The following is a 25,984-nucleotide window of genomic DNA, read 5'->3' as shown; positions in this document are numbered from 1 at the left end:
CTTTCCAAGGAGTATTATTGCTATGAGGCTGCACTGTCAGCTGAAAGTTAAAAGAGAATCTTCATTCTGTCAATTTAGTAACAAATTAATCCCATTTCCGAACGTAAATCTAAATCTTGTTGATGACCATACGAGGGCCCCTGCATCTGGATCTTCTTTAAAGTCAATTATATCGCCCTCTCACTCCATCTCCCTCCTGTTCTTTTGAGCTTGGCAGTAGTGAGGGGCAAGTCTCTGATCGTGGCCCCAAGAGGAGCTGTGAGTTGGGAAGGTGCTGGGGCAGGAATGAGGGTTTCCCCTGGGCCCTCAGTGCTGCGCAGGCCAGCGGGGCTGTGGAAGGAGGAGAGCTGGATGCAAGTGACAGCTGACAGGACAGCTGGCTGCCCCAGCCAGGCCTTCACACCCAGTCAACGGATATAAATACGTTCCTGCACTGAAGGAAGGTTCAGAGGGAACAGTGATGATGATGGACATGAACTATGAAAAAAAACCCAAATAGCACACATGCGGGAAAAGAAAACAGGGTGATCAACCCTACATTCTATCTCTGAATCCCTGGATCCAGGCAGCATTAGTTGCCTAACTTCCTTAGAACATTTAACCAAAGTAATTATATGGCAGCAAAAGCTACTAGGAGCTCAAACAAATCCTCTTTTCCTCTAAGAGGAAGCCAGAGGACCATTAATGGATATAATGCAAGACGACACATTCCAAAATCTGTTCAATTAATTAACACCAGTGAGGAAAATCTGGCATGTTACTGCAGCTGTTTGTAAAAAAAGAACACTTGCCTTTCTAACTGCTGATTTGTTCTAAAAAATAGCTCCTTTCTGTTTTATAAAAGCAAGGTGGCAAGTGGGAAGACAATCGCTAACTTAATGGTCCTGCTGTGGGTTTTTATGAACAAAACCTCTGTGCTTTTAGCAGCTTGAGGGCTGCAGTGGTCTCTCACCAGCAACACTATTCAAAGCTGCAAGAAGAAAAGATTATGTTAAATGTAATCACAGTTCAAGGCTTCACAGATTTTCCTTTGATCTGCCTCTTATGGGAATTTAGGATATACCCAGGGATAATCCAAGAAAAAAACACTGTCCTTGTGCCCTGGAAGAACCCAGGTGCTGCAGTCCACAATTACTGAGGCTATTGCCTAAGGCAGGAGCCCAGTCCTGTGGCCTGGTGCTGGGAGCCGCAAAGGACAGGCTGCTGGTGTCCACACCTTGGCCTCAGCCCACCTGCTGAGCTCCTTCCCCTGATTTTTCTCTCTAGAAATCCTGAATTGGAAAATAAGTTGGCAGGTCCACAGGGTCCCCCTGCCTCTAGATTGTGGTACACGCTGTCAGTCTAGACGATGCTCGCTGGATGCACGTTTTGGGGCCACCTAGGGCCCAGCATCAGGCCAGGGCCACTCCTCACGGCTAGCAGCATAGTTTAGTGGTCCCTCCCCCATCCGCAGCCCCATGTGCACTCTTTTTTGCTAGGTATTTACCTACCATCACCCTTCACCTAGTGGGTCACAGAACAAAGAACACTGTGGATTGGTTAACCTGATGCTTCAATAAAATTAAAAATAGGGTTATTGAAACCTATCGAGAACTCTGGGTGCCTTTCCTAAAGAGATGGCTTCTCAGGCACACACAGGGGAAAGACGGGGCTCCTGGAAATTATCAGCCCTGCACTCCCCTTCGACCTGTCACATTCCAGAGCTAGTGAGGGGCAGAGCCAGGACACAAAGCAGGGTCTAAGTCCAGGGCTTTCTGCAACCCCATCATTCTCTTCTACACTGGAATTTTACTGTTAACATTTTGGAGTAAAATAGGCACTCATGGCTTTGCATTTATTTACACAGCCTACCTATTTCTATGACTTTCAAAATAGCACATTTAGTTTGTTCTAAGAATTAGAATCCACGAATACCAAAAGCTCTATTTAACCTCCCAAAGCTCCCTGTGAAATCACGTGAGGAGGTAAGCCAAACACAAATTCTGGGCTGTGATGGGCAACAGCACTGTCTGGAGAGAGTCGGGCCTCCTTCTGGCCCTGAAACTACCAAGCCTCACCCTAATCTGTTTATTTCCTCATTTAACACATATTCATTGAATACCTACGCTGAGCCAGGTACCTAACTCGGAGCTGGGGTTAGCAGTGAATAAGACAAACCAAATCCTTCTTCTCAGGGCTACTGCATTCAAGCTGGAGAAACAGACAGTAAACAAAGAGACAAATTAACCAGAAGAATACCAGCAAGTAAAGGTGTCAATGTAGAGAACTGGCGGGGGCAGGTGGTGATGGGGTCTGATGGACTGCACTGTTCTTAAGGTCGGGAGGCTAAAGAAAGCTTTCTGATAAAGTGACATTTAAAGAGATCTGAAGGACAAGTAAGAATTTATTCATGCATATGTCTGGGAAAAGAGAATTCTAGGCAAAGAAGAGTAAACACACAGTCCCAAGGCACAGTGAGGGACAGTGTGTTCAAGGTGGGGCTGGAACCCAGGGACTGTGGAGAAGATGGACAGGATGAGGTCTGAGAGCAGGGTGGGACCAGATGTGACAAAGCTGTGCAGCCAGTGTGAGCAGTTGGATTTAGAGTGCAGCAGTGGGGCCCCTGGAAGGTTTGAAGCAGGGGAAGAATGTGGTCTGATTACAGTTAAGGTTATATCCAAACGATGAGGCTCTATGGTGGGAAGCACTCCTAGGCCAGTCCAACAACTCAGTGGTGTTGCCCAGAATTTCAGACAATTGTATCACCACAGCCCGCGCTGGGCCAGGGGAAACCATGTCAAGGCTACGTCCACTGCTCCTACTTAGACGGTCCTTAGCTGATTGCCCACAACTCCACAGGCTTTCTAACATCATCTTCAACTCTCAGAGATTCTGATTCTAGCAATGAAGCCCTCATCCACCACTGGTGACAAACCATGAGCAGTGCTTCAACATGCTGCCCTTTCACAGCTTGACCTGGGCCTTGTCGGCCAAGCTATAACTGCTGCTCGTGACTATAGCTAACACTAACTGCAGGACTTAGGGAAGCTCAGCTTCTCTCTGGGTTTTAATTTCTTCCCTTATAAAATGAAAGTTAAGAGGCTCTTAACCTCTTGTAAGTCTAAAGAAAGAAAAGTGCATATGCACACATAATTATATTTTTCATTTCACAGTGTTCATAGTCTCTCTTTTTGTCAGGCCCTGGTAAATTAGCATCATCAACTAATCTGCCTTTTTTTTTTTTTTTGCGGGACACAGGCCTCTCACTGTTGTGGCCTCTACCGTTGCGGAGCACAGGCTCCGGACACGCAGGCTCAGCGGCCATGGCTCACGGGCCCAGCCGCTCCGCGGCATGTGGGATCTTCCCGGACCGGGGCACGAACCCATGTCCCCTGCATCGGCAGGCGGACTCTCAACCACTGTGCCACCAGGGAAGCCCCTAATCTGCCTTTTAAAAAGAAAAGAGAGGGGAAGGAATGTAGGAAAGGATATAATAAAAAAGAAAAGGAGAAAAAAACTAAAATGATGTTATTGTGAGCCAAAAGATGTGTGATTGAAGAAATCTTTTAGCTATCCAAATGTGTCCCTGAAACTCAATTTTATCTTTACTCCTTAACTAATGATGACAGAATACAGACCTCTGTCAGCATATGAGAATGTTTATAAATTATATAACAACCTTTTCTTCCCTTTAAGTGAAATGTCTTCACCAAAGTGTAGGGCACACACTAGTATATGTGGAATGATTTTAAGTGGTGCATGAATGTATAGCTTTAATAGATATGTAATTTAATTTATAATATCAAAAATTACTAGCAAACCAAATTATGTCTTCACAGATATTACTGCTTAAGACACAGCTAAGTAAAAAAGAGTGATTCAGTTTAAAGTGAATTTAAAAACTACTAAGTAAGCAGGAGACCAGAATTAGCAAAATTTAGAAGGTTGTGTCTGAATGAGCAGTGGGAAATGTGGGAGGTCTTCATTTCAGAATCCTTTCAGCTGATGTCAAAATAATCTATTAGAGAATAGTAAGGAAGGGCTAGTTAGTCTATAATTTAGTCTATAATTCTTAACTCTACAATTTTTCCACATATAATTTTTTTTTACTCAAAAAAACTTTTCTCTTAGCTACCTGTATTTAGATATTTCCACATTGAAAACCCCATGTTCTTAAATGGAACAGAATAAGTCACTGTGGAATTTGACCTTGAAAATATCCAGTTAAAAAAATAGGCTGTTTTCTTCAATTGCATTAGAACATAATCAATTTCCTTCTAGATTTACTTACACTTTTCAGGTGGTGTTATTGTAATAGTCTGAGCTGTAAATTCTTCATCAAAGTATCTGGTGTCTGTCTCAGATGTTACTTGAGGCTTAAAAGGAGGTACAAGCTGTAAGAAGCAAAAGAGTACTATTAACAGACTTCAGTTTAGGAAAATTCATTTCTAGGATAAAATTAGAGAGCAAATACTAAATGAATAGTGCAAGAGGCTAGACTGCTCAGTGACTGTGTAAGGTAGATGTGGTATTTGGCTTCACAGTCAAGACTAAACACAGAACAGTAGGTACCTGGTTGTTCTATATTATATTTGAGGGATTATGTGAAACAGAATAATTGAGAACCAAAGAACAGGGTGCTTCCATGTCCTGGCTATTGTAAATAGAGCTGCAATGAACATTGTGGTACATGACTCTTTTTGAATTATAGTTTTCTCAGGGTATATGCCCAGTAGTGGGATTGCTGGGTCATATGGTAGTTCTATTTTTAGTTTTTTAAGGAACCACCTAAGTGTCCATCGACAGATGAATGGATAAGGAAGATGTGGCACATATATACAATGGAATATTCCTCAGCCATAAAAAGAAATGAAATTGAGTTATTTGTAGTGAGGTGGATGCACCTAGAGACTGTCATACAGTGTGAAGTAAGTCAGAAAGAGAAAAACAAATACCGTATGCTAACACATATATATGGAATCTAAAAAAAAAAAAAGGTTCTGCAGAACCTAAGGGCAGGACAGGAATAAAGACGCAGATGTAGAGAATGGACTTGAGGACAGGGGGAGGGGGAAGGGGAAGCTGCGACGAAGTGAGAGAGTGGCATGGACATATATACACTACCAAATGTAAAATAGATAGCTAGTGGGAAGCAGCCGCATAGCACAGGGAGATCAGCTCGGTGCTTTGTGACCATCTAGAGGGGTGGGATAGGAGGGTGGGAGGGAGACACAAGAGGGAGGGGATATGGGGATATATGTATACGCATAGCTGATTCACTTTGTTATAAAGCAGAAACTAACACACCATTGTAAAGCAATTATACTCTAATAAAGATGTTTAAAAAAAGCAGAAAATAAAAAATAGGGTGGGAAGAGGATACTGAAAAGTCTGTCCTAATATTTTTTCCTAGTAAAATATATACAAAACCGATGGATTTGGGCTGAAACAAAATGTAGGCTCTTCCTAGGGTGGGAAAAGCGCAACCTTGCTGGCTTTCTCTAGCTCTTCCCGGTGCCTAGCTGAACAGGTTATTATTAAAAGTGCAATTTGATAACATAGTTGTTACCAACACAGTTGTTACATAGATCACAGATTGAGTGCTGCCTCTATACTTGGCGGCAAAGAAATATAACTCTGCTTATTTGAAACCCTCTGGAACAGGGGTTCTTGGCAGCCCCCGAAGTGACGTGCAAACGTTTTGTCCATAGATTTTATCCCATTCCTCAAAAGGAACCATGACCCCAAAGATTAAGAGTAACTGCTCCAGGGTTGAGAGAACTGGACTCATTCGCCTCTGACCAGCAGCAGGCATGGGATGGGGGAAAGTCTTGGGATGCTGGAGATGACACAAGCCTGAGCCATGTGAGCCTCCACTTCCGCTACCTGGGAAGGGACTGGCTGGGAGGGACTGGAACCAGGAGGGGGCTCCTGATTCTCAGGGCTCCAGCCTCACAGGTGAGAGCCTACAGGTTTCTTTTTAACATAGGAAGCCCAGACTCAGGGCATGGAGTCAGAGTATGTGCTCTGATGAATACCATTCAGATAGAAAAATGGAAAACAGAGTGACAGAAATTAGTATATTTTATAAAAATTTTACAGAAACAAATACACAACTGGCATCATTCAATGCATTTTCCACTGTTACTGTCACCAAATTTATGTTAAATAAGACAAAAATCTTTAAATTATTCTCCAATGTGTTTTTTTAATTCATGCTATTTTATTTATTTTTTTTACATCTTTATTCGAATATAATTGCTTTACAATGTTGTGTTAGTTTCTGCTGTACAACAAAGTGAATCAGCTATATTTATACATATATCCCCATATCCCTTCCCTTTTGAGCCTCCCTCCCACCCTCATCACAAAGCATCAAGCTGATCTCCCTGTGCTATGCAGCAGCTTCCCACTAGCCATCCATTTTACATTTGGTAGTGTATATACGTCAATGCTCACTTCATCCCAGCTTCCCATTCCCCCCCTTTGTGTCCTCAAGTAAGTTCTCTACGTCTGTGTCTTTATTCCTGCCCTGCCACTAGGTTCATCAGTACCGTTTTTTTAGATTCCACATATATGCATTAGCATACGGTATTTGTTTTTCACTTTCTGACTTACCTCACTCTGTATGATAGACTCTAGGTCCATCCATCTCACTACAGATAATTCAATTTTGTTCCTTTTGATGACTAACTAATATTTCACTGTATATATGTGCCACATTTTCTTTATCCATTTATCTGTCGAAGGACATTCAGGTTGCTTCCATGTCCTGGCTATTGTAAACAGAGCTGCAATGAGCATTGTGGTACATGACTCTTTTTGAATTATGGTTTTCTCAGGGTATATGACCAGCAGTGGGATTGCTGGGTCATATGGTAGTTCTATTTTTAGTTTTTTAAGGAACCTCCATAGTGGCTGTATCAATTTACATTCCCACCAACAGTGCAAGAGGGTTCCCTTTTCTCCACACCCTCTCCAGCACTTATTGTTGGTAGATTTTTTGATGATGGCCAGTCTGACTGGTGTGAGGTGATACCTCACTGTGGTTTTGATTTGCATTTCTCTAATGATTAGTGATGTTGAGCATCTTTTCATGTTGTTGTGGACAATCTGTATATCTTCTTTGGAGGAATGTCTACTTAGGTCTTCTGCCCATTTTTGAACTGGGTTGTTTGTTTTTTTGATATTGAGCTGCATGAGCTGCCTGTATATTTTGGAGATTAATCCTTTGTCACTTGCTTCGTTTGCAAATATTTTCCCCCATTCTGAGGGTTGTCTTTTCATCTTGTTTATGGTTTCATTAGGTCCCATTTGTTTATTTTTGTTTTTATTTTCATTACTCTAGGAGGTGGATCAAAAAAGATCTTGCTGTGATTTATGTCAAAGAGTGTTCTTCCTATGTTTTCCTCTAAGAGTTTTATAGTGTCCAGGCTTACAATTGGGTGTCTAATCCATTTTGAGTTTATTTTTGTGTATGGTGTTAGGGAGTGTTCTAATTTCATTCGTTTACATGTAGCTGTTCAGTTTTCCCAGCACCACTTATTGAAGAAACTGTCTTTTCTCCATTGTATATTCTTGCCTCCTTTGTCAAAGATAAGGTGACCATATGTGAGTGGGTTTATCTTGGGCTTTCTATCCTGTTCCATTGATCTATAATTCTGTTTTTGTGCCAGTACTATACTGTCTTGATTATTGTAGCTTTGTAGTATAGTCTGAAGTCAGAGAGCCTGATTCCTCCAGCTCTGTTTTTCTTTCTGAAGATTGCTTTGGCTATTCGGGGCCTTTGTTTCCATACAAATTTTAAAATTATTTGTTCTAGTTCTGTGAAAAATGCCATTGGTATTTGATAGGGATTGCATTGAATCTTTAGATTGCTTTGGGTAGTACAGTCATTTTCACAATGTTGATTCTTCCAATCCAAAAACACGGTATATCTCTCCATCTGTTTGTACCGTCTTTAATTTCTTTCATCAGTGTCATATAGTTTTCTGCATACAGGTCATTTGTCTCCTTAGGTAGATAGTTTATTCTTAGGTATTTTATTCTTTTTGTTGCAATGGTAAATGGCAGTGTTTCCTTAGTTTCTTTTTCAGACTTTTCGTTGTTAGTTATAGGAATACAAGAGATTTCTGTGCATTAATTTTGTATCCTGCTACTTTACCAAATTCATTGATTAACTCTAGTAGTTTTCTGGTGGCATCTTTAGGATTTTCAAACTATGTTTTAGAAAACCAAGGGATGAGCAGAATTAAAAGCATTTTTTCGAAATAAAGCACCACATTTCAGTTTGCAGCACATGTTACAAAGCATTTTAAATTTCTTTTTTTTTTAACATTCTTTCTCTATGCCCCCAGTACACAGATATTCTAAAGTCTCTATCATTAGCAATCACTTTTTTGGGAACTGAAACAAATTCAGGTTCCACTGATGAGCTGTAATGGCTGCTAAGGTACCAGAACACGTTTCTAGCTGCTCTGTTAGGATGACTGGAAACAAGCAAGCAGTTCACTCCACTGATGGAAATCTTCCCTCTTCTATTCATTCAAAATCTCATTCTCACACTGCTTTGTTTTTCTTCAAGACTTTTCAACATCTGACACATATACACATGCATCACCATTACACCTCCTTCCCAATAAAATAAAAGTTCCACAAGAGCAATGATTTTTAAAGTCCCTCACCGGCATCATACACATGCACACAACACCAACAATGATAGTGAGTGGAGAATTTTTGGTTTTCCTTTTAGAAAACTGAGGGATAACTGCCTCTCTGGCAGGCAAGTAGGAGACTGGGATTCTGGTTGTGACTTTCTTTCTGATTCACCATTCTACAAATGTTCAAAAAATAGGTCTCATCCTTTCAATAAAAAAGAATTAACCAGAAGAAATTCTCCGAGCAGAAATGGGCTTCTATTGGGCATGTGGAGTAGGTTTTGCTTACCTCTGCCCACCCTTCCCATATGGTTCCTTCTGATGGCAGAAATGTAAATCTTAAATCTGCCTTCAGGTTAGGGGAAAGCTGTTATCTTTTTAGATGAGAGACAGAATGGTCACCTGAAACTTTAAAAAAACTGAAACAAATCTTTAAACAGTTTTCAAAAGATTACAGGGCGCTTAAACTAGTCTGTTAAAATGTCATGATACTACATTTACCTGACCTCCTCTCTCAAACAGCTGCCCTCCCCATTACTTTCTATCCTCACATTGCTTTATTTTTCTTTAAAAGACTTTTCAACATCTGACACATACACACCTATATATACACATGCAAAATACAGGTTTATTGTCATTACACCTCCTCCCCAGTAAAATACAAGTTCCACAAGGGTAAGTACTTTTAAAGAACAGTTTTATGATTGACATACAACAGACTGCACACATATCTTAAGAGCGTACAAAAAAAGTATACAATTTGATGTTTTGACATATGTATATACCCATGAAATCAAGACGGTGAACATACCCATCACTTGTAGATATTTTCTCATAACCCTATGTAATCCTGTCCTCTCTTCTATCCCCTTGCAGGCAATAGCTGACCTGCTTTCTGCCATGAGTGATTTGTTTATATTTTCTTGACTTTTACGTATTTGGAATCAAATAGTATATATTCTTCGTCTGGTTTCTTTCACTTAGCATGATTATTTTGACACTCATCCACATCATTGCTTCTATCAATAGCTCATCCATTTTACTGTTGGGTAATATTCCATCATACAGATGTACCTCAATTTGTTTATCCATTCACCTCTCCATGGACTTCTGGGTTGCTTCTAGTTTGGGGCTATAACAAATAAAGCTGCTAAGAATCTTTATGTCCAAGTCTTTCCCAAAGTAGTTGCATTGCTGCATGTTCCTATCAACAGCGAAGAAGAGTCCTAGTTGTTCCACAGTCTTGCCAACATTGTTTTATTCTAATATGTTTTATTCTATATTCTAATATGTGGTGGTATTTCACTATGTTTTAATTTATATTTCTCTAATGAATAATCAATCACCTTTTTCACAAGTTTATTTCTTTTTTGATGAAGTGTCTTCTCAAATATTTGTCGTTTTTTTTCCTTCTCATTAGGTTTAGAGAATTCTTTATACACTCTCTACGCATGTCCTTTATCAGATTTGTGATTTGTGCCTACTCTCTTCGTTCTCTTATCAGTGACTTTTGAAGAATACACATTCTTAATTTTGATAAAGTCTGATTTATTACTTTTTTTCTATGGATCATGCTTTGCCCTTGTCTAAGAAATCTCTGCATAACCTAATATCACAAAGATTTTTCTCCTGTATGTTCAGAACTATAATACATTTGGAGTTAATTTCATATATACTGCAAATTATTTTTTTAACATGGATGTCCAATTGTTTCAGCACTAAGTTGAACTATATTTATACTTTTATTGAAAGTCAATTAACCATATATATGTGAGTCTCTTTCCAGATTTTCTATTGTGTTGTATTGATCTCTTTGCCCAACTTTATGGTGAATAAAGATGTTATCTGTCCATTAACAAGCTCTCTTGATTTGATTACTGTGAGTTAATAAGTCTTGAAGTCAGGTAGGTAGGCCCTCCAACTTCATTTTTTTGTCAAGTTGTTCTGGCTCTTTTAAGTCCTCTATATATCATATGAATTTTAGAATCAACCTAATAATCTCTACAGAATAACCTCCTAGGGTCTTGATTAGGGTTGTGCTGAATTTACCTATCAATTTTGAGAGAACTAACATCTTAAAAATATTGAGTCTTCTAGATCATGAACACAGTATATCTTTCCATTGTTTTAGGCTGTTTTTAACTTCTCCCAACAATTATTTTAGTTTTCAGTAAAAAGGTCTTTCAAATCTTGTCAAAAGCATCCCTAGAAGAGACCTTCAAGATGGCAGAGGAGTAAAGACATGGAGATCACCTTCTTCCCCAGAAATATATCAAAAATACATCTACGTGTGGAACAACTCCTACAGAACACCTACTGAATGCTGGCAGAAGACCTCAGACTTCCCAAAAGGCAAGAAAACCCCCACATACCTGGGTAGGGCAAAAGAAAAAAGAAAAAAAAAGAGACAAAAGAATAGGGAACCTCTGGGAGGGAGCTGTGAAGGGAGGAAGTTTCCACACACTAGGAAGTCCCTTCACTGGTGGAGACAATGGGTGGGCAGGGGGGAAGCTTCAGAGCCACGGAGGAGAGGGCAGCAACAGGCGTGCAGAGGGCAAAGTGGAGAGATTCCTGCACAAAGGATCAGTGTCAACCAGCACTCACCAACCTGAGACGCTTGTCTGCTCACCCGCCGGGGCGGGTGGGGGCTGGGAGTTAAGGCTCGGGCTTCACAGGTCAGATCCCAGGGAGAGGACTGGGGTTGGCTGCGTGAACACAGCCTGAAGGCGGCTAGTGCACCACAGCTAGCCGGAAGAGAGTATGGGAAAAAGTATGGATCTGCTGGAGAGGCAAGAGACCATTGTTTCAGGGTGCGCGAGGAGAGGGCATTCAGAGCACCGCCTAAACGAGCTCCAGAGACGGGTGGAGCCACGGCTATCAGCTCTGACCCCAGAGGCGGGCATGAACTGCTAACGCTGCTGCCGCTGCCACTAAGAGTCCTGTGTGCAACCACAGGTCACTACCTACACCCCCCTGGGAGCCTGTGCAGCCCTCCACTGCCAGGGTCCTGTGATCCAAGGACAACTTTCCCGGCAAAACACACAGTGCACCTCAGGCAGTTGCAATGTCACGCTAGCCTCTGCCGCCACAGGCTGGCCCCACAATCCAATTATGACTACCGTACCCCTCCCTCTCCCTGTCCTGAGTGAGCAAGAGAGCCCTAATCAGCTGCTGATTTAACCCTCTCCTGTCTGGGCGGGGAACAGACTCCTGAGGGCAGCCTACACACAGAGGTGGGGCCAAAACCAAAGCTGAACCCCAGGAGTTGTGTGAACAAAGAAGAGAAAGGGAAATTTCTCTGTGCAGCCTCAGGAGGATTGGATTAAATCCCTACAATCAACTTGATAAACCCTGCATCTGTGGAATACCTGAATAGACAACGAATGTTCCCCAAATTGAGGTGGTGGACTTTGGGAGCAACTGTAGACTTAGGGTTTGCTTTCTGCATCTAATTGGTTTCTGGTTTTATTTTTATCTTAATTTAGTTTTTAGCACTTAATATCATTGGTGGATTTGTTAATTGGTTTGGTTGCTCTGTTCCTTTTTTAAATTTTTTATTTTTTTAAATTTTTTTCCCCTTTTCCTCTTTTTGTGAGTGTGTATGTGTATGCTTCTTTGTGTGACTTTGTCTGTTTAGGTTTGCTCTTACCACATGTCCTAGAGTTCCGTCTGTTTTTTTTTTTTTCTTTTCTTTCTTTCTTCCTTTTCTTCTGAGCCATGCGGCTGGCAGGGTCTTGGTCCTCCGGCCGGGTGTCAGACCTGAGCCTCTGAGGTGGGAGGGCCGAGTCCAGGACATTGGACCACCAGAAACCTCCCAGCCCCACGTGATATCAATTGGCGAGAGCTCTCCCAGAGATCTTCGTCTCAACACTAATACCCAGCTCCACCAACGGCCAGCAAGCTCCAGTGCAGGAGGCCCCATGCCAAAAAACTAGGAAGACAGGAACACAATCCCACCCATTAGCAGAGAGGCTGCCTAAAGTCACACTAAGTTCACAGACACCCCAAAACACACCACCGGATGCAGCCCTGCCCACCAGAAGGACAAGATGCAGCCCCACCCACCAAAACACAGGTACCAGTCCCCTCCACCAGGAAGCCTACACAAGTCACTGAACCAACCTCACCCACTGGGGGCAGACACCAAAAATAATGGGAACTACAAACCTGCAGCCTGTGAAAAGGAGACCCCCAAACACACTAAGTAAAATGATAAGACAGAGAAATATGCAGCAGATGAAGGAGCAAGGTAAAAACACACCAGACCAAACGAATGAAGAGGAAATAGGCAGTCCACCTGAAAAAGGATTCAGAGTAATGATAGTGATGACAGTCCAAAATCTCGGAAATAGAATGGAGAAAATACAAGAAGTGTTTAACAAGGACCGAGAAGAACTAAAGAGCAAACAAACAAGGATGAATCGACACAATAAATGAAATTAAAAATACTCTAGAAGGAATCAATAACAGAATAACTGAGGCAGAAGAATGGATAAGTGACCTGGAAGATAAAATAGTGGAAATAACTACTGCAGAGCAGAGTAAAGAAGAAAGAATGAAAAGAATTGAGGACAGTCTCAGAGGCCTCTGGGATGATATTAAAAGCACCGACATTCAAATTACAGGGGTCCCAGAAGAAAAAGAGATAAAGAAAGTGCCTGAGAAAATATTTGAAGAGATTATAGCTGAAAACTTCTCTAACATGGGAAAGTAAATAGTCAATCAAGTTGAGGAAGCACAGAGAGTCCCATACAGGATAAATCCAAGGAGAAACATGCCAAGACACATATTAATCAAACTATCAAAAATTAAATTCAGGGCTTCCCTGGTGGCGCAGTGGTTGAGAGTCCGCCTGCCGATGCAGGGGACGCGGATTCGTGCCCCGGTCCGGGAAGATTCCACATGCCACAGAGCGGCTAGGCCAGTGAGCCATGGCCGCTGAGCCTGCGTGTCCGGAGCCTGTGCTCCGCAATGGGAGAGGCCACAACAGTGAGAGGCCTGCGTACCACAAAAAAAAAAATAAAATAAAAAATTAAAAAATTAAATTCAAAGAAAAAATATTAAAAGCAGCAAGGGAAAAGCAACAAATAACATACAAGGGAATCCCCATAAGGTTAACAGTTGATCTTTCAGCAGGAACTCTGCAAGTCAGAAGGGAGTGGCAAAACATATTTAAAGGGACGAAAGGGAAAAATCTGCAACCAAGATTACTCTACCCAGTAAGGACCTCATTCAGATTCGACAGAGAAATTAAAACCTTTACAGACAAGCAAAAGTTAAGAAAATTCAGCACCACCAAACTAGCTTTACAACAAATGCTAAAGCAACTTCTCTAGGCAGGAAACGCAAAAGAAGGAAAAGACCTACAATAACAAACCCAAAACAATTAAGGAAATGATAGTAGGAACATACATATTGATAATTACCTTAAATGTAAATGGATTAAATACTCCAACCAAAACAAACATATTAGATGAATGGATTCAAAAACAAGACCCATATATATGCTATCTACAAGAGACCCACATCAGATGTAGAGACACATACAGACTGAAAGTGAGGGATGGAAAAAGATATTCCATGCAAATGGAAATCAAAAGGAAGCTGGAGTAGCAATACTCATATCAGATGAAATAGACTTTAAAGAAAAGACTATTACAAGAGACAGAGAAAGACACTACATAATGATCACGGGATTAATCCAAGAAGAAGATATAACAGTTGTAAATATTTATGTACCCAACATAGGAGCACCTCAATACATAAGGCAAATGCAAACAGCCATAAAGGGGAAATTGACAGACACAATAATAGTAGAGGATTTAACACCCCATTTTCACCAATGGGTAGATCATCCCAAATGAAAATAAGTAAGGAAACACAAGCTTTAAAAGTCACATTAGATCAGACTGACTTAACTGATATTTATAGGACATCCCATCCCAAAACAACAGAATATACTTTCTTCTCAAGGGCTCATGGAATATTCTCCAGGATAGATCATATCATGCACCACAAATCAAGCATTGGTACACTTAAGAAAACTGAAATCATATGAAGTATCTTTTCCAACCACAACGCTATGAGACTAGATATGAATTCAGGAAAAAAACTGTTAAAAATACAAACACATGGAGGCTAAACAATACACTACTAAATAACCAAAAGATCACTGAAGAAATTGAAGAGAGGAAATCAAAGAATAGCTAGAAACAAATCACAATGAAAACACAATGATCCAAACCTATGGGATGCAGCAAAAGCAGTTCTAAGAGGGAAGTTTACAGCAATACAATCCTACCTCAAGAAACAAGAAACATCTCAAATAAACAACCTAAACTTACACCTAAAGCAATCAGAGAAAGAAGAATAAAAAACTCCGAAAGTTAGCAGAAGGAAAGAAATCATAAAGATCAGATCAGAAATAAATGAAAAAGAAATGAAGGAAACGATAGCAAAGATCAATAAAACTAAAAGCTGGTTCTTTAAGAAGATAACCAAAATTGATAAACCATTAGGCAGACTCATCAAGAAAAAAAGGGGAAAGACTCAAATCAATAGAATTAGACATGAAAAAGGAGAAGTAACAACTGACACTGCAGAAATACAAAGGATCATGAGAGACCACAACAAACAACTATATGCCAGTAATATCGACAACCTGGAAGAAATGGACAAATTCTTAGAAAAGTACAACCTTCGAGTACTGAACCAGGAAGAAATAGAAAATATGAACAGACCAATCACAAACACTGAAATTGAAACTGTGATTAAAAATCTTCCAACAAACAAAAGCCCAGGACCAGATGGTTTCACAGGTGAATTCTATCAAACATTTAGAGAAGAGCTAACACCTATCCTTCTCAAACTCTTCCAAAATATAGCACAGGGATGAACACTCCCAAACTCATTCTATGAAGCCATCACCCTGATACCAAAACCAGACAGAGATGCCACACACACAGAAAAAAAAAACTACAGGCCAATATCACTGATGAACATAGATGCCAAGATCCTCAACAAAATACTGGCAAATAGAATCCAAAAGTACATTAAAAGGATCATACACCATGATCAAGTGGGATTTATCCTAGGAATGCAAGGATTCTTCAATATACGCAAATCAATCAATGTGATACACCATATTAACTAACTGAAGGATAAAAAACACATGATCATCTCAATAGATGCCAAAAAGCTTTTGACAAAATTCAACACTGATTTATGATAAAAACCCTCCAGAAAGTGGGCATAAAGGAAACCTACCTCAACATAATAAAGGCCATATATGACAAACCCACAGCCAACAACATTCTCAGTGGTGAAAAACTGAAACCATTTCCTCTAAGATTAGGAACAAGACAAGGTTGCCTACTCTCACCACTATTATTCAACATAGTTTTGGAAGTTTTAGCCACAGCAATCAGAGAAGAGAGAGAAATAAAAGGAATCCAAATCAGAAAAGAAGAAGTAAAACTATCACTGTTTGCAGATGACATGATACTATACATGGAGAATCCTAAAGATGCTACCAGAAAACTACCAGAGCTAATCAATAAATTTTGTAAAGTAGCAGGATAAAAAATTAATACACAGAAATCTCTTGTATTCCTATACACTAATGTCGAAAAATCTGAAAGAGAAATTAAGGAAACACTCCCATTAACCATTGCAACAAAAAGAATAAAATACCTAGGAATAAACCTACCTAAGGAGACAAATGACCTGTGTGCAGAAAACTGTAAGACACTGATGAAAGAAATTAAATACAAACAGATGGAGAGATATACCATGTTTTTGGATTGGAAGAATCAGCATTGTGAAAATGACTGTACTACCCAAAGCAATCTAAAGATTCAATGCAATCCCTATCAAGCTACCAATTGCATTTTTCACAGAAGTACAACAAAAAATTTTACAATTTGTATGGAAACACAAAAGACCCCGAATAGCCAAAGCACTCTTGAGAAAGAAAAATGGAGCTGGAGGAATCAGGCTCCCGGACTTCAGTCTCTATTACAAAGCTACAGCAAAGAAGACAGTATGGTACTGGAACAAAAACAGAAATATAGATCAATGGAACAGTATAGAAAGCTCAGAGATAAACCCATGCACATATGGTCCCCTTATCTTTGACAAAGGAGCCAAGGATATACAATGGAGAAAAGACAGCCTCTTCAATAAGTGGTGCTGGGAGAACTGAACAGCTACATGTAGATGAATGAAATTAGAACACTTCCTAACACCATACACAAAAATAAACTCAAAATGGATTAAAGACCTAAATGTAAGGCCAGACACTATAAAACTCTTAGAGGAAAACATAGGAAGAACACCCTATGACATAAATCACAGCGAGATCCTTTTTGACCCACCTCCTAGAGAAATGGAAATTAAAAGAAAAATAAACAAATGGGACCTAATGAAACTTCAAAGCTTTTGCACAGCAAAGGAAACCATAAACAAGACAAAAAGACAACCCTCAGAATGGGGGAAAATATTTGCAAACGATGCTACTGACAAAGGATTAATCTCCATAATATACAAGCAGCTCATGCTGCTCAATATCAAAAAAACAAACAACCCAATCCAAAAATGGGCAGACCTAAGTAGACATTCCTCCAAAGAAGATATACAGATTGCCCACAAACACATGAAAAGATACTCAACATCACTAATCATTAGAGAAATGCAGCTCAAAATCACAGTGAGGTATCACCTAACAGCAGTCAGAATGGCCATCATCAAAAAATCTACAAACAGTAAATGCTGGAGAGGGTGTGGAGAAAAGGGAACCCTCTTGCACTGTTGGTGGGAATGCATATCGATACAGCCACTATGGAGAACAGTATGGAGCTTCCTTAAAAAACTAAAAATGGAACTACCATATGACCCAGCAATCCCACTACTGGGCATATACCCTGAGAAAATCATAATTCAAAAAGAGACACGTACCACAATGTTCACTGCAGCACTATTTACAATAGCTAGGACATGGAATCATCCTAAATGTCCATGGACAGATGAATGGATAAAGAAGATGTGGCACATATATACAATGGATTATTACTCAGCCATAAAAAGCAATGAAATTGAGTTATTTGTAGTGAGGTGGATGGACCTATAGTCTGTCATACAGAATGAAGTAAGAAAGAGAAAAAGAAATACTGTATGCTAATACATACATATGGAATCTAAAAAAAATATGGTTCTGATGAACCTAAGGGTAGGATAGGAATAAAGATGCAGACGTAGAGAATGGACTTGAGGACACGGGGAGGGGGAAGGGTAAGCTGAGATAATGTGAGAGAGTAGCACTGACATATATACACTACCAAATGTAAAATAGCTAGCTAGTGGGAAGCAGCTGCAAAGCACAGGGAGATCAGCTTGGTGCTTTGTGACCACCTAGAGGGGAGGAATAGGGAGAGTGGGAGGGAGGCGCAGGAGGGAGGGTATGTGGGGATGTATGTATACATATAGCTGATTCACTTTGTTATACAGCAGAAAGTAACGCAACATTGTAAAGCAATTATACTCCAGTAAAGCTGTTAAAAAAAGAAAAGTATCGCTAAGTATTTCACATTTCTGTTGTTATCATAAATAATATTTTTATTCATTTCCACTTTCGGTTGTTGCTGCTGTATAAAATTACAATTCTTTTTATATCCTGAACTCTATATATTCATCTTGTATCAAGTACACCCATGGGTTAAACTTTAGTAGCTTTTTTATAGATTCCATCTGATTTTCTACATATATAAATCATGTTGTTCATGAATAAAGACAGATTTACTTCTTTCTTTCCAATCTATATGCATTTTAAATTCTTTTTCTTGCCTTACCTTATTAGAACCTCCAGTACAATGGTGAACAGAGTGAACATTTTTGCCTTGTGAAACCATTCAGTCTTTCTTCATTAAGATATTTAATAAAGGTTTTCCATAGATGTTCTTTATCAGGTTAAAGAAGTTTCCTATTCCAGGTCTACTGGGAGTATTTTTATTTGCTTGCTTTTTGGCTTAAATCAGAAATGGATGTAAGATTTGTTTTGAATGCTTCTTTTCCTGCATCCATTGAGATAAACGTGTATTTATTCAGTCTATTAATATGATAAATTATAGTGATTAATTGAAAATTAAACCAACCTTGTATTCCTGGAATAAACCCCACCTGGTAAAGATGTGCTGTTTTTTTAAAAAATCTTTTTTTGGACTTAATTTGCTAAAATCATGTTAAGTGTTTTTTCTACATATATGTCTATTAAGGAAATTTGTTTATAGTTTTTTTTCTTGTACTGTCTTTGCCTGCTTTGGGTAGCAGATTAAGCTAGCCCCATAGAATGAATTAGGAAATATTCCCTAATATTCAATTTTGCAAAAGAACTTGTATAGCACTGATACTATTTCTTACTTAAACGTTCAGTGGAATTCATTGGTGAAGCCACATGGGTCTGGAGTCTTCTTTGTGAGAAGGGTTTTAACTACAAATGTAATTTCTTTAACACACACAAAGCTATTCATGATTATCTCTTTTGCTTTGGCAGTTTGTGTCTTTCAAGAAATTTGTCCATTTCAGCAAAATTGTTGAATTCATTGACAAAGGTTTTCATAATATATCATTATAAACCACTTAAAACCCATAAAATCTGTAGTAAAGTCACCTCTCTCATTCATAATATTAATAATTTTCTTCTCACTTTTTTGTTAAATTTTGTTAGAAATTTATCAGTCTTCTAAAAAATACTAGCTTTCCTTTCATTGATTTTCTCTATTATTTTTCTATTTCATTGACTGCTGTCCCAATCTTTATTATTTCCTTTCTCCTACTTACACTGGGTTTAATTTGTTCCTCTTATTTTAGTTTCTTAAGATAGAACTGATCTTAGACCTTTCTTCTTTTCAAATATAATCAGTTGGTACTATAAATTTCCCTTGAACTATTGTATTAGTTGTATCCCACAGATAACATTTTGCTTTCATTTTTACTCGGTTCAAGATACTTTCTCATTTTCCTGCTGGTTTCTCTGACCCGTGGATTATTTTAAATTGTGTTTAGTTTCCAAATACTTGGAAATTTTCCACATATCCTTTTGTTTTGATTTCTAATTTAATTCCCTTTCATTCAAAGAGAACATGCTTTAAATTATTTGGATCCTTTTAAATTTATAGAGAGCTGTTTTGCCCGAATATGGTATATCATGGTAAGTGTTCTGTATGGCCTTGAAAAGAATAAGTCTTCTGTTATTGGGTGGTTTTCTATAAATGTCAGTTAGATTAAGTTTGGTTGATAGTATTCCTAAAGTGTTTTGTAATCTTAATGATTTTCTCTCTACTTCTATTAATTATTTGAAGATAGGTATTGAAATATCCATTTATAATTTTGGATTTATCTATTTTTCCTTGCAGTTCTATTAGCTTTGCTTTATGTATTTAAGTTTTGTTATTAGGTACACAAATGATTAAGATTGTTATGTCCTCTTGATGAACTGATCCCTTTGTTATAATGAAATAATCCTCCTGATCTCCAGTAATATTACCTGCTTTGAAATCTACTTCATAGATATTAATATAAGCACTCTCGTCTTCTCTTGATTGGTATGAGCATGGAATATCATTTCCCATTTTACTATCTGTATTTTACATTTAAAGTGGGTTTCTCTAATCCACATAGAGGTGTTTTTTGCTTTTTATCCAGTCTGACAATCTCTGTCTTTTAACTGTGTTTAGAGTTTATCTACATTTAATGTGATTACTGATATGGTTGGGATTAAATGTACCATCTTGCTATTTGTTTTATACTTGTCTCATCTGGGACATTGTTTTACACTTAGGCTATATCCCTAATTCCTTAAATAGTGCTTGCCACATACTAGTACTCAATACTTCCTGAATAAGTGAATATATCATTCAATCGGATGTCAGAGAACATTCAGTCTACCATTTTAGAGATGAGGAAATTAAAACTAAAGTTAGTAAAATAACTTGCTAAAGATGATACAAATAGCAACTGAAGCAGCAAAAACCTAAGTTTCCTGAACCCAAGCTCTTTCTACTATAGTACTTAGAATGTGAAGACTGCATGAAAACTGTTTTTGCTTTTGATTGCTTCTCCAGACATTAGTTAAAGATATTTATGCTGGAGGACATTATTTCCTGCCCAAGCCCCCCTCACACACAGAAGAAGAAGGCAATACAGTGAAATGTAAACATATGTACAGGGAAGTAAAAACCCTAAAATTTCATATATGGGGAAAGATGTGAGAGAGATCTGCAAGAAAATGGTACAGTATTCAACAGGTATACTCACAGAAATCATCAAGAATGCTCAGAGCTTGGATTTTATCACAGATTACTAGAATATACATTTAAACAATAAGTGAACAAATTTCAAATATTTAATTATTATGGGCTGAACTGTATTTCCCTCCAAATCCATATGCTGAAGTCCTAACCTCTCCCAGTGACTATTTGAAGATAGGGCCTTTAAAGAGATGATTACATTAAAATGGGGCATTAGCCTTAATCCTACCTGACTTGTGTCCTCATAAATGGAGAAAATTTGGACCCTCAAAAGGACACCAGGAGCATACACACATAGAGGACAAAGCAAGAAGGCGGCCATCTGCAAGCCAAGGAAAGAGGCTTCAGAAGAAACCAACCCTGCCAACACCTTGATCTTAGATTCCAGTCTCTAGAACTGTGATAACATAAAAATTTCTGTTGTTTAAGTCACCCAGTCTGTGGTATTTTGTTATGGCAGCCCTAGCAGGCTAACACATTAATTTTCTATTTTGTCTTTAAACCAATATCGTCTTAATATCGTCTTCTTTTCTCTCTGCACACATCTCTCAAAACACTCCTGCATCAATGGCCACAATGTAAGCTTTCATTTAGTAATGGTAAGGCATGGACAAAGTCAGGAACACTCAACTGTAAATCTCAGCTACTGTTATATGTTAACTCAATGAATGGCCATAGTGTCATTAACTGCAAACTTAACATATTTTCCCAAAGACACATTAAACTTGGCACAGTTCTTTCTCTAAAAGCTAATTTGTTTTCAGAAAACTTAGTTCCCAATGATCAAAACAGGAAGATCAAGGTGCTGGGTTCAAGACAGTGCTTTCAGTTTACTGAAAAGGTATAGATATAATTGGGTTTACAACCTCAAGTACCTACAGTGGCAGCAGAGTTGCAGCTCCGTAACTCCTTTCTGCAGTGATCCTCTACCACACTTCCCACACTGACCCTCTACCAAATTTTAACTGTTACAAAATCAGTCTGCTATTTGCTATCTAGAATTTCTAAAAGTAAATATTTTTATGTTTCTTTACAGTGTAAGGGAAAGAACAGAGAGAGAAAAAAATTACCCAAACTTGCTAGAGTAAGTCATATTCACCACTTCTGGTATGGCTGGAAGGACAGCATGGGTGTTTGAAGGTCAGTCTCCCTGACCTTCCTTAGCAACAAAATCAGTTGCTACCACAAAGTCTGTATATTCTTCTGTTTTCAGTTTAGGTGCTCTAAAATAAATAGCAGGGCTTGAAACTTTCAGAGAAAGGTGACACAGTGATTATGTAACGTTAATTGCCACTTTAATTAAATAAATACTGTGGTTATTTCCTACACCATTCTGTGATGACATACATGGATCAAAAGTACTGGCAACACAGACACAGTAAAAACTGCCAACTACTGAATGCTTAGATTTGTCACAGACATTAATCTGATGCTATAATTCCACCTCTTCAAAATAACTCAAGAGAATAACTAAGATTAGGTAGGGATTCTGGTTTATTTAATCTCTAGTTCTTCTGAAAAACTGGTTTTATGGTTTGTGTGTGTGTGTGTGTGTGTGTGTGTGTGTGTGTGTGTGTGTGTGTGTGTGTGCGTGTGTGTATTCCAATATACGCATGTATTGGAAAAATGGGAATATGGAAAGGATTTATTTCAAACAAAACTAACAGATCTATGACACACAAGATTTAATTATATTTTCTGCTAACCTTTCCCATGTCAATTAACTTTTCTTGACAGATGATCAGAAGCTCAAAAAACTATATTTCATTTTTGCAAAATCACACAATAGTAATTCATGTCCATAATGTTGACCTTGATCCTATAAAAAATGCACCAAGGGATCCAAGATATACACTAACATACAATTATTATATCATAAATTGATCCCAATGAAATGACTATTTTAGCTATAACACACATTAAACATTTAATTAATACATTTGGAACTTAGAAGGGCTTTTAAACAAACAGTATTTGATTTGAACTGCTTTAAAAGTAATTCTCAGAAATTTGAACTCATGTTTTTTTTCCTTGATACATTTTCTCATTTAAAAAGTTCACAAGCATTCATTTCAATGACTGTAGGTCTGTCCATAGGTGATACTATTCACAAACATCCATACATACAAGGCATATTTGAAGATTTCATTTATACTTGGAGAAGAGCTGCTAATAAAGGTAAAACAGTTCTCACTAGTGAAATGAAGAGGGTCTTACTGAAAGTCAGGGGACAGCAGTAAAAATGACTTTGCTTCTATGATAGTGATTATGGGCAAATTGCATGCATTATAAACCTCAGTTTTCACTAAGAACCTGCTGAAACAACGTACTCTTTATCCCTCGTCCAGGAGATTTCATAGGTACTGTCCAGCATCAGCAGTGTGGCAGCCACTCATCACTATTTCCGATTAGGAATGTTCAAAAACATGGGCAAAAGTTAAATGAGTATGTAAACTAGGGAGAAATTATATATAGGCAATTTCCAATTTATAAATCAGTTTTGTTACAAAAGCCTGCAAGGAGGTTGGAGAAAACCTGAGACCTATTTCAATAGACAGAAAACAAAATCAAACAAAAAAATCCTACACAGTGTGGGCAGGCTCCCAGGCAGTAATATTAAAGTCTATCAAACCTAAAATACAGAGGAAAAAAAGAAATGCTAATAATAAAGCTACCAACAAATAATCATAATATTTTCATAGAGAAATTCATATTATATTTCTATGAGGATGACCAAGAACCAAACCTCCTTTGCCCAAGTTCCTGCAATGACAGCCACCTTCTCATTATCACATCAGATCAACTCCCTAGAAAAGATCCAGTGATAAGAGAGCTCCTAGGTTGGGGGGATAAGATTTTGATGAGAAGTAAAGAAAGAAAGGTAGGGGCTTTAAAAGCTGAGGAGGAAAAGGTGAAAGTTTAATTTGAGGGAAGGAAGAGAGTCAGAGAGCAGTTTCTACGAAAGCGGTCATAAGAGGTTCTAAACACACACCTATCTTTCCTAAGTTGTACATCCAAGCCTCTCCTTGTATATGTACCCTAGCAGCTGAACAGCAGAATCGTAAAATTAGAAGAAATAACAAGCAGCACTACCAGCTAATCTGGGAAATTTTCAGTTACACAGGACTTGAAATGATCTGAATTACTCCACAGGCATACCTCGGAGATATCACTGGCTCTGGAACAGACCACTGCAATAAAGCTAATATCTCAATAAGGCGAGTCACAAGAACTTTTTGGTTTCCCAGGGCATTTAGTTATGTTTACACTATACTGTAGTCTATAATGTGTGCAATAACATTATATCTAAATAACTTGCTAAAATATGCTAACCATCATCTGAACCTTCAGTGAGTCCTAATCTTTTTGCTGGTGGGGAGTCTTGCGTCCATGTTGACGGCTGCTGACTGATCAGGGTGCTGTTTGCTGAAGGCTGGGGTGGCTGTGAACACTTCTTAAAATAAAATAACAATGAAGTTTGCTGCATCGATTGACTCTTCCTTTCACAAATGATTTCTCTGTAGCATGCAATGCTGTTTGGTAGCATTTTACCCACAGTAGACTTCTTTCAAGATTGGACTCAATCCTCTCAAATCCTGCTGCTGCTTTATCAATTAAATTTATGCAATATTCTAAACACTGTGTTTTCATTTCAACAATCTTCACAGCATCTTCACCAGGAGTAGATTCCATCTGAAGAAACCACTTTCTTTCCTCATCCATAAGAAGCAACTCCTCATGTGTTCAAGTTTTATCATGAGGTTACAGCAATTCAGTCATATCTTCAGGCTCCACTTCTAATTCTAGTTCTCTTGCTGTTTCCACCACATCTGCAGTTACTTCTTCCACTGAAGTCTTGAACCCCTCAAAGTCACCCATGAAGGTTGGAATCAATTTCTTCCAAACTCCTATTAATGTTGAACTTTTGACTTCTTCTCATGAATCATGATATTTTCTTAATGGCATCTAGAATGGTGAATCTTTTCCAGAAGGCTTTCAATTTATTTTGCCCAGATCCATCAGAAGAGTCACTATCTACAGCAGCTAGAGCCTTACAAAATGAATTTCTTAAATAATAAGACTTGAAAATTGAAATGACTCCTTAATCCATGGGTTTCAGAATGGATGTGTCATAGCAGGCATGAAAACAACATTAACCTCATCATACATTTCCATTAGATGACCAGGTCCATTGTAATGAGCAGTAGTAATATTCTGAAAGGAATCTTTCGTCTGAGCAGTAGGCATCAACAGTGGGCTTAGAATATTCAGTAAACCATGTTGTAAACAGATGTGCTGTCATCCAGGCTTTGTTGTTCCATTTATAAACCACAGGCAGAGTAGATTTAGTATAATTCTTAAGCACCTTAGGAATTTTGGAATGATAAATGTACACTGGCTTCAACTTAAAGTCACCAGCTGCAATAGCCCCTAACAAAAGAGTCAGTCTGTCCTTTGAAGTTTTGAAGCCAGGCATTAACTTCTCCTCCCTAGCTATGAAACTCCTAGAGAGCATCTTCTTCCAAAAGAAGGCTGTTTCAACTTCATTGAAAATCTGTTGTTTAGTGTAGCCACCTTCATTAATTATCTTAGCTGGATAATTTGCTGCAGCTTCTACATCAGCACTTGCTGTTTCACTTTGAACTTTTATGTTATGGAGACAGCTTCTTTCCTTAAACCTCATGAACCAACATCTCCTAGTTTCAAGATTTTCTTCTGCAGCTTCCGTACCTCTCTCAGCCTTCAAACAATTTAAGAGTGTTAGGGCATGAGTCTAGATTAGGCTTTCGACTAAGGCAATGTTGTAGCTGCTTTGATCTTCTATCTGGACCATTCAAACTTTCTCTACATCAGCAATAAGACTGCTTTGCATTCTTATCATTTGTGTGTTCACTGTCATAGCACTTTTAATTTCCTTCAAAGAACTTTTCTTTTGCATTCACAATTTGGCTAACTAGAGCAAGAGGCCTAGCTTTGGGCTTATCTCTGCTTTCAACATGCCTTCTTCACTAAGCTTAATCATTTCTAGCTTTTGATTTAAACTGA

General features: G+C 38.6%; 1 protein-coding gene across 1 annotated transcript in view; it reads right to left on the bottom strand.

Annotated features, from left to right (window-relative positions):
* The window catches only part of AKT3 (AKT serine/threonine kinase 3), a 393,469-nt gene that overhangs the window by 11,098 nt on the left and 356,387 nt on the right, over positions 1–25,984 (bottom strand). The window contains exon 16 of the mRNA XM_060128626.1: positions 4,271–4,373. Coding sequence (XP_059984609.1) covers positions 4,271–4,373 — 103 coding nt within the window. The remainder of the gene's footprint in view (positions 1–4,270; positions 4,374–25,984) is intronic.

This window comes from Lagenorhynchus albirostris, chromosome 2 (genome assembly GCF_949774975.1).
Source record: "Lagenorhynchus albirostris chromosome 2, mLagAlb1.1, whole genome shotgun sequence".
NCBI classification, from domain to species: Eukaryota; Metazoa; Chordata; class Mammalia; order Artiodactyla; family Delphinidae; genus Lagenorhynchus; species Lagenorhynchus albirostris.
This window is presented reverse-complemented; position numbering and strand designations above follow the sequence as displayed.